Source organism: Gymnoscopelus braueri (genome assembly GCF_963280865.1).
Source record: "Gymnoscopelus braueri genome assembly, chromosome: 22".
NCBI lineage: Eukaryota > Metazoa > Chordata > Actinopteri > Myctophiformes > Myctophidae > Gymnoscopelus > Gymnoscopelus braueri.
Window position 1 is genome coordinate 25,960,696 of NC_137624.1, and position 17,344 is coordinate 25,978,039.

The 17,344-nt window shown below is 52.5% G+C and overlaps 1 protein-coding gene across 1 annotated transcript in view; it reads left to right on the forward strand.

The window, feature by feature from the left end:
- Positions 1-2,344: 2,344 nt before the first annotated feature.
- The window catches only part of pappaa (pregnancy-associated plasma protein A, pappalysin 1a), a 189,150-nt gene continuing 174,150 nt past the window's right edge, over positions 2,345-17,344 (forward strand). The window contains 1 exon segment of the mRNA XM_080418844.1: positions 2,345-3,015. Within this exon segment, the coding sequence (XP_080274970.1) occupies positions 2,586-3,015 (430 nt within the window). The 5' untranslated portion in view covers positions 2,345-2,585.

A 17,344-nucleotide genomic window follows, 5' to 3' on the forward strand; every position in this document is an offset into this window, starting at 1 on the left:
GTAACCCCCCCCCCCTCCCCTCAACACACACACACACACACACACACACACACACACACACACACACACACACACACACACACACACACACACACACACACACACACACACACACACACACACACACACACACACACACACACACACACACACACACACACACACACACATACACACAGAGAGAGAGAACACACACACTCTCTCTCTCCAGAGACAAAGGCAGATATCTGTCCCAGAGTCACACCACCGTAAGAGGAGTGAGGCAAATATTGAATGTTTGTTTCCTCTTGCGTTTATGGTAGGTGCTGGTTGTTCCCGGCTGTCTAAGCACACACTTACAACAAACAACCGTGGCAAGAACACAAAGCACAAGAATGACATTCCTGCTCTTTCACTGTCTGTGGAAACCCATTAAACCCAAGTGTTCACTCATCCCATGCTTAAATTGGTGGTGGTAGGTGGCAGTGATATATATGTATATCGTCGTGGCAGTCGGACAGAAACCTCTTATCTCCATTTTCTAACCTTTTGTGTTTTTTTCGTAAATTAACGCCCTACTTGATCATACTGCATTGTCACACAAAATTATTCGTGCCGCGTTTCGAGCTTGTAGATCTGCTACTTTTGCTGTTTTAGAATTTGAATCGTGAAAAGTAACACTTTTGGACATTTCCACCCGACATAGACCATGTTTGATATATAGTGTGAAACTTGAACTAAAGCAATATCTATCTGATTCAGAATATAGAAAAGGAAAACTTCGGGTTGATCAGGCAGCTTCAACTCACACATCACGTTGTGAGCGTTATGAGCTTGTAGATCTGCTATTTTCAAATGATTTTTATACGTATACATTTGAAAACTTGTGAAATGGGACCTTCTGCATAATTAGTATACTTTCTACTTTTGGTACTTTAAGTACATTTTGATACCTATACTTTTGTACTTTTACTCAAGTACATTTTGAATTCCGGACTTTTACTTGTAACAAGAGTATTTCTACATTGCAGTATTGATACTTTTACTTAAGTAAAACATGTGAGTACTTTTCCCACCTCTGGCTACTGGGTTATAATGGTCCTCATGTGGAGAGTCTCTGAGAGACCCAAAAGAGAAATCAGATCGCTTGCCCAGGACCCAAACTATAGTGAAAATAGCAGATCTACAAGCTCACGTTGCGAGCTTGCAGATCTGCTATTTTCCCTACTTCTTAAACATTCTTTTCTTAATTTTGTGAATTTATTTTATTATTTATTATTTTATTCATAGAAAAAATTTTGAATTTATTTTCAACTCATGAAAATCTTTTAAAACAACAATAATTAAGGACAACATTTAGGAAACAAAAAAATAAAGGGATATGCACTCGGTGACCCACGAAAATGAACCCACAATTGGCTCCCGACCCACCGTTTGGAAACCGGCGCTGTAGTAGGATTGTTTAAATTGTAACCGCTAGAGGGATACATATACTCTCTCTAAACTCTCTGTGTGTAAACACCATCCGATCACTATGTGTGCCATAGAGAGAGAGAGAGAGAGAGAGAGAGAGAGAGAGAGAGAGTAGCAGCCTCTACCTGTGTGTGACTTCCCACTTCAAAACACACACACAGCCCCGGAACATTTGAAACATGAGTTGCTCTTAAAAAGACTTTACAGAGAGAAAAAACTAAAGCTCCTAAAGCGGACGACCAGTCCTGTCCTGGCTCTCTCTCTCTCTCTTTCTCTCTCTTCCTCTCTCTCTCTATCCAAGACCAAGAGTCTCTCTCTGCTTCCAGGCAAATCAATGAGGATCGCGATGCTTAGACTCCCCGTTTCTCTCTCGCCTCTAAAGATCATTTAGCAGACCTTTTATACTATTACATTTCAACTTTTTTTTTTCTGTGAAAGGCGACCCAAAAATGCAAGTTTTTAGGATGTCATTTTTTAGTCTAATTGTCCTCTTTTTTCCTGGGTTGTGTGGTGCAATAAAATGAGAGGTCGCTTTCTTTTCACTTTTCTTTGGAATTTAATATGTGGGATTATTTTTTTTTATATTGTTTTACGGGCAGGATAAAAGGAAACAAGCAAAAGGTGTGACAGACAAGTCGCTTCAAGGCGGACAACTGTGGATTTGTGCGAGTCTAACTCCTATACCGTTCTAAAGAGGATGAGGGGGCATCCGTCGGACCCCCCTCTTGATTGATTACTTATTAGTCATCCCTTTGGCTAAATGGGACCCATTGAAAAGGCACCGTGGAACACATACATGAATCAAATATTCCTTGTGTCCCCTCTGAATGTCTCCAGAAGAGTAGTTTTGCTTAAGAGAGGGGGTCGTGGCTTAGCATTATAAAGAGGGAATAACAGCTATAGCTTTATGGGTTTATTTAGACACTTTCTAACGCTTTGACAACATGCGGCTGTAAAAAAAAGAAGAGAGAAGAGATCTCCGGGATAACATTTCAAAGAGGAGAACATTTTTTCTGGACCGACTAATTTTCTGAGTTATTCCAGTTGTTTCTTTTCTTTTTTTCCCTTGTTTTTATATTATTATTATTTTTTGATTTTTGATTTTTTTTTTACCATCTTCCTCTCCTTTGACAATGAAACTTTGGACATCTCCCTGGGTGTCCTGCCTGGTGATACTCATCCTGTGTGTTGGATCAGAGTGCGGGACGGTCCGGAGGACGGGGATCAGATCCAAGAGGGATCTGGTGCGCATGAGGGATCTGCAGGCGAGAGCCACCACCATCCCGGGGGCGTCCTGTGCCACACGGCTGCCCCGGGGCAAGCGCTCCTTGCCCGGGCTGGAGCGACGGGTGCTCCGGCTGCAGCGGCGGCGCTCCTCGTCGCAGCAGGCGGAGGAGATCAACTCTCCGGTGGGTCGGGGCATCGGGGGGAAAGCCGTGTATTTCACCGGCAGAGGAGACCAGCTCCGGCTGAAGCCCGGCGTGGAGATCCCCAGAGGGAACTTTACCCTGGAGATGTGGATCAAGCCGGAGGGAGGTCAACGATCACCCACAGTGATCGCAGGTAGGATCCCGTCTATCTATCTCAGTGGTTCTCAAACATTTTCAAGTCACGGAGGACCCCCAAATTGATACATATATTTGACCGAGGACCCCCCCCCCCCTCCCCATCTGAAAAGGGTTTGTGCCAGGGACCCCCAGAAGAATATTTATATATTTTGTAATATTTTCTATTATTTTAATAGAAAATTGTCACTTTTTTTCCTTTTACATTTTTCAAACATTTAATACAAAATAGCAGATGTACAAGCTCACAGTTCGGTGCGAAGTGCGGTGCTGCGAGCTTGTAGATCTGCATATTTTTTTTGTTGAAAAGCCAGCAACTAAATGGATAAAGTGGTTAAAATGAGTGTAACGCTATCTTAACTACTTTTGCTGGGGACCCCCTGGAACCCCCCCAAGGACCCCTGGGGGTCCCCAGACCCCACTTTGAGAACCAGTGGTCTAGTCTATCTAATACACATCCCTGGTGCCCCCACAAACATCATTATAATCTTGCTTTATAGTTACCATAACTACTTTATGAACATGTATTTGGAAACTGAAATCATTGACTATATAGCATAATGTACCCTATTTGTTGCCAATAATGCTGATCAGCCCCCAAAACATGCAGTTTTTAGTTGACAAGGAGTTTACACATATTTTATTTATATATATATATATATATATATATATATATATATATATATATATATATATATATATATATATATATATATATATATATATATATATATCCGACTAGACAGTGATGTAATGCTTTCAAAAGTGCAGCGGAGCTTTTAGGTGGTGCAAGCATTGGCTCACCGAGGAGTGTGTGTGTGTGTGTGTGTGTGTGTGTGTGTGTGTGTGTGTGTGTGTGTTCACATTTTGATTTCTCCACATTAAAGGGGGAGGACACTCACCGTTATACTAGTGCTAATATCATAACATAATTTTATATTGCACTTAGGCGTCCCTGCAAGGGATGAATGTCAACATAAACAGTGGAACAAATGTGGATGGATGTCTTTCTGCAAGGAAACACACCAGCACAATAATATAGTGGCTGATAAATGAGGGCTAAAATATGCATATTTATCAAAAATGGGCTCAAAGTTACCTAGTTGGCTTTTAAAACTGCTTTTTTAACAAGATGACTTGTAGCATGGAGGAGGAGGAGGAGGAGGCATGAATTCCCCGCAAAAACCACAACCTAAACGCCGCTGTGATATCGTTTATACCGCATCATTTGATTGGCAGCTGATGTCACTGTGCGTAAAAATGTCATTTCTACGAACCGCCGGGGCTGCGTGGGCTATTTTAAAACTATGATGTAATGGTCCCCAAACTTTGAAAGTGAGCACGTCACCATGTCACCACCACACCGCTGCCGATGCGAGGCGAAGCGGGAGCGATTGGTTTGTTATTTCGGAGAGAGAGAGGAAGAGAGAGAGGGGAGAAAGAGAGAGAGAGAGAGGGGAGGGGAGAGGAGGAATGGAGAGGAGAGACGGAGGAGAGGTGTCCAGAAGGATACAGGATAGGTGGGCACTATAGGGACATCTGGGCACCGCGATGTAAAATTGGCTATTTTGTCCAAAATGTTGAAAAATAAGATATTAAAAAAAAAGGTTTTGGACAGAATAGCCAATTTTACATCGAGGTGCCCAGATGTCCTCCTGTTAATACCGTCCAGAGCATAGATAGAGTTATAATATATCGGGTGGCGGTCCAGAGAGCAGCGCGTAATGCAGCCGCAATGTGGAGAGTTCCCCCAAAAACCTGACACTTGCTGGATTATCTCATTGGCTACTGGATTTATGTTCGAACTCCGGCGTTTCCTCCCTTGAATTACACTGAAATAAGCCTATTCTGTAATACCATGGTTCTTGCCCCTCAAAAAACAACTGATCTACAAACTAACACTGTAAATCAGTTGTTTTTTTCTTTCGGTTACACGACAACCACACGCGATGGAGTAGGATGTTAATTACTCATTGCTTACAGCTGCTGCGTTCAGTGCGTTGGTTTCACAGCGGCGGCGGCGACGCGCGTTATGGCGATAATAGTCGGTGACGTTGCCGTTTTCACAAACATACACGTGCGCTATGCATTAGGTTATATGGCGATATTCTGCATTCTAAGGACAGTACTACTACAGTCAAATAACGCACGACACGGACACACAGTGACAGCTTGCTTGAGAGGATCATCATCATAGTCCAGTCGTTTACAAATAATGTTAGAGAAAACGGTTAAAAACCAGAAGAACACATGGTCGACGTAATCTGTGAGAACACTTTTTTTTCTCCTTCCAGTTGCAACCTTGCCACGAGGTGCACATTATGTCCTTAGCAGCCTATATTTGACAAAGTATACTGCATTAGCAGCAGCACCGCTGTTTGTACAGAGTATTAGGCTATATCATCTACATCTGTTTTCTTTATGCTGCCGACAGGGGGCGTTGCACACACAAACTCACTGCCTGCCTGTTCCCAGTGAGTGCAGCTGGTCAGCTTTGAACTTAACTGAACTGAGCTTTCCTGTGTGTCACTTTATTAAGTGACTGGCAGAGCACAGACCATTACATAGAGGCTTACAACAGGTTTCTATCCTTCTCTTGCCTTTCCCTCCTCCAAACACAGGGAGTCACACTCGCACTCACAGCACAGCACAACTGTGTGTGTGTGTGTGTGTGTGAGAGTGTGCGTGCGTGCGTGCGTGCATGTTTTAAAGGTGTCCCACTAACTGGATAGGGAGTTGCAAGGACATGCACTATGAATTGCATGAAGCCAATCCCTCAGTAGTTGTAGTCGAACTCGGCAGGGACAATGTGGGCTACCGTGAGCCGTAAAGTACTGTACATATGTACATTAAGGTGGCTGCCAACTTGGCCATGTTATTGTCAGATCCATGTCGTGTTCCCACTCCTCTCCACGTGTCTATGCCTGGCATATACCATTCACTGCAACAGGGGAAAGACCCTTTGAGAACCAACAATACCATCAAGCAAATGCAATAATTCCTAATCTTTTAAATCTAATTCGGGCTCCCAACAATCCCAGGGCCTCTGACAAACAGCCCTATCCCATTGTTTTGATCCAGCACTGTGGTTGTTTTTGCTACAGCTGTTTTCCTCACTGCGTTGCTGTTGTTTGACCGCTACTATTTTTGTTTGTTTATTCATTTATTTCCTCCCTGAGTATAACTATTATAATTTCACTTAATTCAATTTCACTTAATTCACTATTTGGCAAGTATGAGATAAAATATATGTAACAAGACAGAAGGCACAGCTAAACCACACACGCATGCAGGCACGTACATGCACGTGCGCACGCACGCCGGCGCACACACACGCACACACACACAACTGTCATGACATTAATTCATGAGTTTGGGGGCTTGGAGTATCTGGAGACTATCATGCTGATATTCTTCATTGAGAAAATCCAAATCCTCTCCAGTCTGAACTGAACTGAGTTGCCTGCTCTGCCTCTGTTATTGCATGCTTGGCTCATTCTGATGCCCTCCCATGTGTCAAAGCATCTGTTTTCGGGCCACACATTCATTCTGTAGTTAAATGTTTAGTAGCACTGATTACTGTGCAGGATTGTGCAGGGCAGTGCGGTTCTCAAACATTTTAATTTCAAGGACCCCCATAACTCTGAGACTGTACAAATGGACCCTTCCAGGTCCGCTTGGTTCCACCTGGACACTCTCAGAGTTACAGACCTGTAAAGGGGCCATTTGGAATTCATATCTGAAAAGTAACTAGTAACTAAAGTTTTCAAATAATTGTAGTGGAGTAAAAGTACAATATTTGCCTCTAAGATGTAGTGGAGTACAAGTAAAAGTATTGGAAATTGGAAATACTCAAGTAAAGTACAATTACCTCAGCATTTAACTTAAGTACAGTACCTAAGTAAATGTACTTAGTTACTTTCCACCACTGCCGGGGAGTGACATCATTGATGATGTCATTTATCTGTTTGAGGATAACACAGGATTAGTGATCTTGAGAATGACGTGTGCGCAGAGGGAGCAAACAGGTTGAGTAGTAAACATGGACACTGTCTGCAGTATGTTACACAAAGTGTCTGGCAGCAGACGGGCCCCAGGGTTCAGTCCACACCCCCACCATGTATCCTGGGGAAATTCCTTGGAGCAAGTCTCTGGACCCTAACCTACTCCTCAAGTCACTCTGGACAAGAGTCCTTGACAGAAATTAGTCTCACTTGTACGAGCCAATAATAAGAGTTGTTTTCCCTGGCTGTAGGGATGGTAATGCTTCTTGCAGCTATTCTTGGTTGCACATCGGTATCGTGCACCAAAAATAGTGTAGCAGATCTGCAAGCTCACAACGCGTCAGGCTGTGACGCGTTGCAAGCTTGTAGTGAGCTTGTAAAGCTTGTAGATTGGGTATTTTGGGTATGGAGCACCATCAAACAACAAAGTATTTAGCCCAGCAGGTGAACCTGTAACGGGAAGTCTTGTCTTGAGCGGGTGCGTGGCGCTGTTCCGACGCCCCGCGGGTCCGACAGCCGGAATCTGGGCTCAAAACGGCTGAAAAAAGAGCAGATCCACAAGCCTGTAAAAGGCTGTTGTCTTGGGGCGCAATACCGCCGGCGTCCACAAGGCGGCGCCGTCCCCGGTCCCTGGTCCCCATCGGGGGTCCATGGACCACCTCCTACCCAGGGACGGTGGCTCCCGGGGCGGGTAGAGCGGGCGAGTGTGCACCCGGCACTGTGCCGTGAGGGACTGGGCTCCCTGGCCCCTGGCCTGTGTGGAAGGGAGAGCCAGGGAGAAGGGCCGACTGGTGCCATCTCGTAGGTAGGGACCATGCCCAGGAAGAGGCCTCCTCCTGGGGGAAGCGATGGGCCACGGAGCGCCCAAAATCCTGGTTCTCAAAACATTTTCGAAAATGTTTCTAAGTCCAGGATCCCCTGGAGGAGGTGGGCCCCTGCCTTCCTGCCTCAAGGAATTTTCCTGGAGGTGCCTGAAAGGCCGACTCGTGCCATCGGGTAGTTATGCCCAGCACGGAGGCACCTGCCTGGGGCCGAGACGGCGACACGGACCGCCCAAAATCCTGGTTCTCCAAAAAAACTCTGAAAATATTTCAGAGTCCAGAGCTCCCAAGAAGCTCTGGGCTTCAGGCCTCTCCCCTGCTTGAAATTTCGCATGGGGGGAGAGTGGCCACTTGTACCATCTCGTAGGTAGGGACCATGCCCAGGAAGAGGCACCTTCCTGGGGGTAGCGGTGGGGCGGCGGAGACCCCCAAAATCATGGTTCTCCAAAAAAAATTTGAAGAAATTCAAAAAAATATTCAAAAATCGCGCTGAGTGTTTGTATGGCCTCCAGAGGTCCGCGGGGACCCCCTGGAGGACCCCCGGCCGAAAAAAAAATAAAAAAATTATGAGCTTGTCGATCTGCTGTTTTTCGGCTTTTCGGGCCAAAACGGCCGGTATCTCCCTGTCCCTGGGTCGCCCGGCGCCGGCGGAGGGCTCGTTGGATCCGGGCTGGGGGTGCGCACGCGGTGGTGCCCCCCCGGGGTCCCTGGGTGGCTGCCCGGGCAAACTGCGGCCGAAAAACCCGGGAAAAAGTGTGAAAATCGCACTGTGTTTGCAGGCCCCGTGAGGTCTGGGGCTCTGGCCTCTCCCCTGCGTGAAATTTCGCGTGGGGGGAAAGTGGCCACTGGTGCCAGCGGGTAGCTAGAGACCATGCCCGGAACCGGGGCATGGTCTTGGGGCAGTGTCGGCGCCGCGAGAGGCCCCAAATCCTGGAGGATTCGGAAAAAAAGCCAGGATTTCTTCAGAGTCCAGAGCTCCCAGCAGGCTGTGGGCTCAGGGCCTCTGCCCTGCGTGAAATTTCGCGTGGGGGGAAAGTGGCCACTGGTGCCAGCGGGTAGCCACTAGCCAGAGAGACCATGACCGGAACCGGGGCCTGGTCCTGGGGCAGTGTCGGGGCCGCGAGGGGTCCCTTGCCCTGGATCTCCGCGTCGTACCTCCCTGTCACCTGCCCGTAACCCAGGAGGCCTCTGGCTCGTGCCTGCCTCCCTCCTTTGAAAAAGTCTCCCGGGCGAGACGCCGACTCGCTCCAGACCGTACCTGTGGAGCTTGGCCGTCGCGATGCCCAGCGCGAGGCTCCGTCTCGGGTGGCGGCGCGGGCCCGCTCCCCCTGGATCTCCGCGTTGTACCTCCCCGTCCACTCCCCGTGGCCCAGGAGGCGTGTGGCTCGTCCCTGCCTCCCTCCTGTGAAAAAGTCTCCCGGGCGAGGCGCCGACTTGTTCCAGAACGTACCTATGGAGCTTGGCCGTCGCGAAGCCCGGGGCGAGGCTCCGTCTCGGGGCGGCCCGGGTGCCCGAGCGGGGCGCCCGGTGGTGGTGGCCGTGGGTCCCTCTCCCCCCTCCCCGCGAGGGGGGAGAGAACCATGAAATCGGAGGCCTCTTCCCAGCGGGCTTATGGGAAGAGCGAGGCCTCCGCTCGGGCACGGCCGGGCGGACGGGCGCCCTGGAGGTCCTCGTGGAGCCCACGAGTATCTGGGCTCTGCCCTGGCCCCCTCCTTTGAAATTCTCTCCCGGGAGTATCGCCAACTTTTCCCAGACCGGATGTAAGGACCAGCGTGCGGACGCTGGGACCACGGACGGCAGGCCTGCCCGAATGCAGGGCCCGCCGTCGGCCACGGTGGCCACTCACGGGAACCATGCCGCCCGCAAGGGCCGTGGAACCCGCTGCTTTTCCCTGACCGATAGGCACTCGTAGCCCGCCTCTTGCAAGGGCCCCGCCGTCACCTCGTGTGCTTCGGTGGACGCTGCTTGCAGCCTGCGGGCCCGACCAGGCGCGGAGGGACCACGTGCGGAGAGGCCTCGGTGGCCTGTCCTCCGCACTCCTCCGCCGCCGACCCCGGCCGAGCGAGACCGAGACGCACCGTCTGCCCTAGTTGCCTTGCCACGGACCGCCTGAGGGCCCCCGCTGCCGGCCTCGCCTCGAGCCCCGTCACGGGGCTCGGCGAGGAGATCCGCACGCCGCGGGTGGCGCAAAGGCGCGCTCCGGAGACTCCGTTTCTCAAACCCTGCTTGCGTCGCGTACTCCGGCGACCGACCAAACAGCTGCGTAACGGGCCACGGGCGCCAATCCCCTGTAACATGCTTTCGACCGGCTGAGGGGCAACGGAAGAAGTGGTGACCGACGCAGTGCGCGCCTCCGGGAGACACCACACCGCCGCCCTCCTCACGGGGGGCCTGGGCGGTCTCCGCGGACCGGCAACCCCACGGCGCGCGCCTCAGCTGGGCGCGACGTCCGCGGCGGAACAGGAGGCCTACCTGGTTGATCCTGCCAGTAGCATATGCTTGTCTTAAAGGGCGCAGCAGACTTGTGTGAGTTGGGCGTGCAGGCACTGCCAAGTGTCCACGCCGGGACAGTACCTTGAATGGGTGCAGACCACATAGTTTGTGGGGCACGCAGGAGTCGAGTAAACCAGAGCCCCCGACCCGCAAGTCAAGTTACCTTGATGGTGTCGGCGGTGGGGGAGCCTGACATGAACCTGCGAGCAGCTACGTATCTATGCTGGTCGTGCTGCCCTGCGGCCCGGTTGTCCCGTATCTCGGCAGTGGCTGCGCCCGGGTTAATTCGAACGAGATTCCCACTGTCTTGCCACGGACCGCTCGAGGGCTACCGCGGCCGGATCCGCACGCCGCGCGGATCGCCCGAGTTAATCGAACGAGATTCCCACTGTCCTCTACCTAAGCGAAACCTTTAGCCAAGAGAAATGACATCGGCTCAAGCCGTAGAGTGAAGAAGACAGTCGTCAGCGAGGAAATAAGACCCTGCTAATGGGCATGAAAACTCTTGCGGCAGCGCTTGTACCACCAGGTGCCTGCGGTCCATAGGCCGCGGGACCCCCCGACTTATCGCCCATCGAGGGGTGCTTAAGAGTAGGTCCGCGGGACCGGCCGGTGAGCCGGGTCCAACGCGCTAAGTCCATAATAGTCCCATGGGCGCTCGTCGCCGTTTGTACCACCAGGTCCACGCGGTGCTTTGGCCGCGGCCTGCCACTTCACTTAACGCCCGCCGAGGGGTGCTTAAGAGTGGGTCCACGGGACCGCCTGGAGAGCCGGGTGTCCCCCGGAGGCGTGGGTCCCCCGGACTGGAGCGAGTACCCAGCTTTGAGGCTCCCTGGGCCGGGTCGAGGCCTCCCAGGGACGGCTGTCGGACTGGCGGGCTGTCGGAGCCGCGAGGCGTCGGAACAGCGCCACGCACCCCTGCGGGGTGCGTGGCGCTGTTCCGACGCCCCGCGGGTCCGACAGCCGGAATCTGGGCTCAAAACGGCTGAAAAAAGAGCAGATCCACAAGCCTGTAAAAGGCTGTTGTCTTGGGGCGCAATACCGCCGGCGTCCACAAGGCGGCGCCGTCCCCGGTCCCTGGTCCCCATCGGGGGTCCATGGACCACCTCCTACCCAGGGACGGTGGCTCCCGGGGCGGGTAGAGCGGGCGAGTGTGCACCCGGCACTGTGCCGTGAGGGACTGGGCTCCCTGGCCCCTGGCCTGTGTGGAAGGGAGAGCCAGGGAGAAGGGCCGACTGGTGCCATCTCGTAGGTAGGGACCATGCCCAGGAAGAGGCCTCCTCCTGGGGGAAGCGATGGGCCACGGAGCGCCCAAAATCCTGGTTCTCAAAACATTTTCGAAAATGTTTCTAAGTCCAGGATCCCCTGGAGGAGGTGGGCCCCTGCCTTCCTGCCTCAAGGAATTTTCCTGGAGGTGCCTGAAAGGCCGACTCGTGCCATCGGGTAGTTATGCCCAGCACGGAGGCACCTGCCTGGGGCCGAGACGGCGACACGGACCGCCCAAAATCCTGGTTCTCCAAAAAAACTCTGAAAATATTTCAGAGTCCAGAGCTCCCAAGAAGCTCTGGGCTTCAGGCCTCTCCCCTGCTTGAAATTTCGCATGGGGGGAGAGTGGCCACTTGTACCATCTCGTAGGTAGGGACCATGCCCAGGAAGAGGCACCTTCCTGGGGGTAGCGGTGGGGCGGCGGAGACCCCCAAAATCATGGTTCTCCAAAAAAAAATTGAAGAAATTCAAAAAAATATTCAAAAATCGCGCTGAGTGTTTGTATGGCCTCCAGAGGTCCGCGGGGACCCCCTGGAGGACCCCCGGCCGAAAAAAAAAAAAAAAAATTATGAGCTTGTCGATCTGCTGTTTTTCGGCTTTTCGGGCCAAAACGGCCGGTATCTCCCTGTCCCTGGGTCGCCCGGCGCCGGCGGAGGGCTCGTTGGATCCGGGCTGGGGGTGCGCACGCGGTGGTGCCCCCCCGGGGTCCCTGGGTGGCTGCCCGGGCAAACTGCGGCCGAAAAACCCGGGAAAAAGTGTGAAAATCGCACTGTGTTTGCAGGCCCCGTGAGGTCTGGGGCTCTGGCCTCTCCCCTGCGTGAAATTTCGCGTGGGGGGAAAGTGGCCACTGGTGCCAGCGGGTAGCTAGAGACCATGCCCGGAACCGGGGCATGGTCTTGGGGCAGTGTCGGCGCCGCGAGAGGCCCCAAATCCTGGAGGATTCGGAAAAAAAGCCAGGATTTCTTCAGAGTCCAGAGCTCCCAGCAGGCTGTGGGCTCAGGGCCTCTGCCCTGCGTGAAATTTCGCGTGGGGGGAAAGTGGCCACTGGTGCCAGCGGGTAGCCACTAGCCAGAGAGACCATGACCGGAACCGGGGCCTGGTCCTGGGGCAGTGTCGGGGCCGCGAGGGGTCCCTTGCCCTGGATCTCCGCGTCGTACCTCCCTGTCACCTGCCCGTAACCCAGGAGGCCTCTGGCTCGTGCCTGCCTCCCTCCTTTGAAAAAGTCTCCCGGGCGAGACGCCGACTCGCTCCAGACCGTACCTGTGGAGCTTGGCCGTCGCGATGCCCAGCGCGAGGCTCCGTCTCGGGTGGCGGCGCGGGCCCGCTCCCCCTGGATCTCCGCGTTGTACCTCCCCGTCCACTCCCCGTGGCCCAGGAGGCGTGTGGCTCGTCCCTGCCTCCCTCCTGTGAAAAAGTCTCCCGGGCGAGGCGCCGACTTGTTCCAGAACGTACCTATGGAGCTTGGCCGTCGCGAAGCCCGGGGCGAGGCTCCGTCTCGGGGCGGCCCGGGTGCCCGAGCGGGGCGCCCGGTGGTGGTGGCCGTGGGTCCCTCTCCCCCCTCCCCGCGAGGGGGGAGAGAACCATGAAATCGGAGGCCTCTTCCCAGCGGGCTTATGGGAAGAGCGAGGCCTCCGCTCGGGCACGGCCGGGCGGACGGGCGCCCTGGAGGTCCTCGTGGAGCCCACGAGTATCTGGGCTCTGCCCTGGCCCCCTCCTTTGAAATTCTCTCCCGGGAGTATCGCCAACTTTTCCCAGACCGGATGTAAGGACCAGCGTGCGGACGCTGGGACCACGGACGGCAGGCCTGCCCGAATGCAGGGCCCGCCGTCGGCCACGGTGGCCACTCACGGGAACCATGCCGCCCGCAAGGGCCGTGGAACCCGCTGCTTTTCCCTGACCGATAGGCACTCGTAGCCCGCCTCTTGCAAGGGCCCCGCCGTCACCTCGTGTGCTTCGGTGGACGCTGCTTGCAGCCTGCGGGCCCGACCAGGCGCGGAGGGACCACGTGCGGAGAGGCCTCGGTGGCCTGTCCTCCGCACTCCTCCGCCGCCGACCCCGGCCGAGCGAGACCGAGACGCACCGTCTGCCCTAGTTGCCTTGCCACGGACCGCCTGAGGGCCCCCGCTGCCGGCCTCGCCTCGAGCCCCGTCACGGGGCTCGGCGAGGAGATCCGCACGCCGCGGGTGGCGCAAAGGCGCGCTCCGGAGACTCCGTTTCTCAAACCCTGCTTGCGTCGCGTACTCCGGCGACCGACCAAACAGCTGCGTAACGGGCCACGGGCGCCAATCCCCTGTAACATGCTTTCGACCGGCTGAGGGGCAACGGAAGAAGTGGTGACCGACGCAGTGCGCGCCTCCGGGAGACACCACACCGCCGCCCTCCTCACGGGGGGCCTGGGCGGTCTCCGCGGACCGGCAACCCCACGGCGCGCGCCTCAGCTGGGCGCGACGTCCGCGGCGGAACAGGAGGCCTACCTGGTTGATCCTGCCAGTAGCATATGCTTGTCTTAAAGGGCGCAGCAGACTTGTGTGAGTTGGGCGTGCAGGCACTGCCAAGTGTCCACGCCGGGACAGTACCTTGAATGGGTGCAGACCACATAGTTTGTGGGGCACGCAGGAGTCGAGTAAACCAGAGCCCCCGACCCGCAAGTCAAGTTACCTTGATGGTGTCGGCGGTGGGGGAGCCTGACATGAACCTGCGAGCAGCTACGTATCTATGCTGGTCGTGCTGCCCTGCGGCCCGGTTGTCCCGTATCTCGGCAGTGGCTGCGCCCGGGTTAATTCGAACGAGATTCCCACTGTCTTGCCACGGACCGCTCGAGGGCTACCGCGGCCGGATCCGCACGCCGCGCGGATCGCCCGAGTTAATCGAACGAGATTCCCACTGTCCTCTACCTAAGCGAAACCTTTAGCCAAGAGAAATGACATCGGCTCAAGCCGTAGAGTGAAGAAGACAGTCGTCAGCGAGGAAATAAGACCCTGCTAATGGGCATGAAAACTCTTGCGGCAGCGCTTGTACCACCAGGTGCCTGCGGTCCATAGGCCGCGGGACCCCCCGACTTATCGCCCATCGAGGGGTGCTTAAGAGTAGGTCCGCGGGACCGGCCGGTGAGCCGGGTCCAACGCGCTAAGTCCATAATAGTCCCATGGGCGCTCGTCGCCGTTTGTACCACCAGGTCCACGCGGTGCTTTGGCCGCGGCCTGCCACTTCACTTAACGCCCGCCGAGGGGTGCTTAAGAGTGGGTCCACGGGACCGCCTGGAGAGCCGGGTGTCCCCCGGAGGCGTGGGTCCCCCGGACTGGAGCGAGTACCCAGCTTTGAGGCTCCCTGGGCCGGGTCGAGGCCTCCCAGGGACGGCTGTCGGACTGGCGGGCTGTCGGAGCCGCGAGGCGTCGGAACAGCGCCACGCACCCGTCTTGAGCAAGCATTGCTCAAGACAAGACATTCTCCCTTAAGTCATTCTGGATCAAAACAAAAGCAAACTTTGAAATCTTAAATGGAGGAATTTTTTCTCAAGTGCAAATCGGCATATTCCTTGATTTGTCATTTGAGGAAGTTTGGAAACTAAAGTATAATTGAAGTTGACTGAATACAAAGCGGCCCAGGCTGACCCCCCTGACTGGAGTTTGCACATGCATATGCACACGCACGCACAGACACACACACTGACTGGTACGCACGCACGCGCGCACAATCAGAACATCGCGTTCTGTGTCCAAATGTTATGCAAACTTTGTTGTGCCCTATTAGCCCCTGCATCCGGGTCATGTTGGACTGTCCCGCATCAAAGGGAGAGGAAAATAAATCACAAGAGGAACAGAGGCTCTCTTCCATGACCTGCTGGGGACAATTATGTGCACACATTGGCAGATATGAGCTTTGATAACGCAGCAGCGGTACAGTATGTTGGTACTATCATTTAGTGTTATGATGCTGAACTCGAATGCCTCTCGCTTCAGCATTTTAGTTGACGAAGGATATTTTTTTTAAATGCGTAATATGAACCTGAATCCTTCATCTTAGTAGGTTCTTAACCCATTAAGACATGAGGCCGATTCTACAAATCCCTTCTCAATCAGTATTTCAAGCACTTTCAGGAGTTTTCAAAAATAGCCATGATTTTGGGCCATGTGGCACAGCCTACAGGTGAAATAATCATAAAACACCTGGACAGTTTGGGGAACAATTAAAAACCTAAGTGACACAACCCTGACCCTTACTAACCGCCTCAATTACAACCTGGTTGCCACAGAACATGTTTCTTTTTACGCCACACCTGTTGTACCTGTTGTCAGTCTGTGTTATTATACGATATACTACACAGTATATCGTTGCTGTTGGGCAGAAACCTCTTTTTGTGTTTTTTTCCGTAAATTAATGCTCTACAGTACGTGATCATACTACAGCGTCACACAAAAGTATCAATAGTAGCAGGAATAGCAGATGTACAATAGCAGATGTACAAGCTCACAGCGCGTCACTTCGAGCCACGCTGCAAGCTTGCATATCTGCTATTTTTGAACATTTTTGAAAAATCTTGAAAGTGTTCGATTTTTTTGAAATAATGTAGAATTTTTCTAACACAATCCCTTCCACAAAACGTGGCTCGAGCCCAATGCCGACGGCGCGCCTGCCTTGAAACGTCGCGATGGTATTGCAGAACTTGTACAATGGCAACGTTTCTATTCTGGCGACTGGGTTTCTCAATTGTCACTGATCCCACCACCAGGTCAGCGCTTCATTGATTCAACATATCGTTGATACCGGCAGAAACCTCTTATCACCAATTCTTCATATTTTAATTCTTTGTGTTTTTTTTTTCATAAATTAATGCACTACTTGATCGTACTAGAGTGTCACTCAAAAGTAGCATAAGCTCTTTGAGCTTGTAGATCTACTACTTTTGCTGTTTTTGAATTTGAATCCTGAAAAGTAACAGTTTCCGCCCGACAGAGACGATATTCATACTTATAACCACATTAACCTTGGCATCTCTAATTTGGGCATGTCATTAACAGGTCAGGGGTGTCCACATAATTTTTCAAAGGGGGCCGTATTTGGTGAAAGTTTTTCCCAAATGATATCAATCAAACAGGTTTCCATTCAAGCCGCTGGTGTCTGGGAAAACGTCGTTTAAATCACCGCCACCTTTGCCTCCAGCACGTTATGCCCTTCCTACTGTGTTGGTATGTTGTGATAAGTACGTTATAAAATGCCACAAAATCCCCATTTGAGTCATTAAATTTAATGAGGGTGTTTCAAGTGTTGGCACGGTTAAAGAGTAAGTTACAGAGTAAGTGGTAGCAATTTATGTTATCTGACATTCATAAAAGCAGATTGTTCCTTTATATGGCTGAGAGACAAGAAGATTTGGAGTTAGTGCTTTATGGGGTTAGTGGCAAAACCTGCCTGGAACCCAACGGTTGGAGGCAGTTTTTCAAATGAAACTTGTGACAGTTCATTCAGCGCCCTATTATTTATAGCATTTTCATTGCTTAAGTAAATTGTTTGGTGGAATGAATCAAACATGACAGTTTGGTCCGAGGCCTACGGTTAAGTAGTTCTGGAGAGGTGCGAAGGCTCTATATTAAGCGCTTAACCCATTAAGACCTGATGAGGCCGATTCTACAAATGCCTTCTAAATCAGCAGTTCTCACACTTATAAGATTGTTTTAGAAAATGTTCAAAAATAGCAGATGTACAAGCTCGCAGCGCGGCACGAAGTGACGCGCCGTGAGCTTGT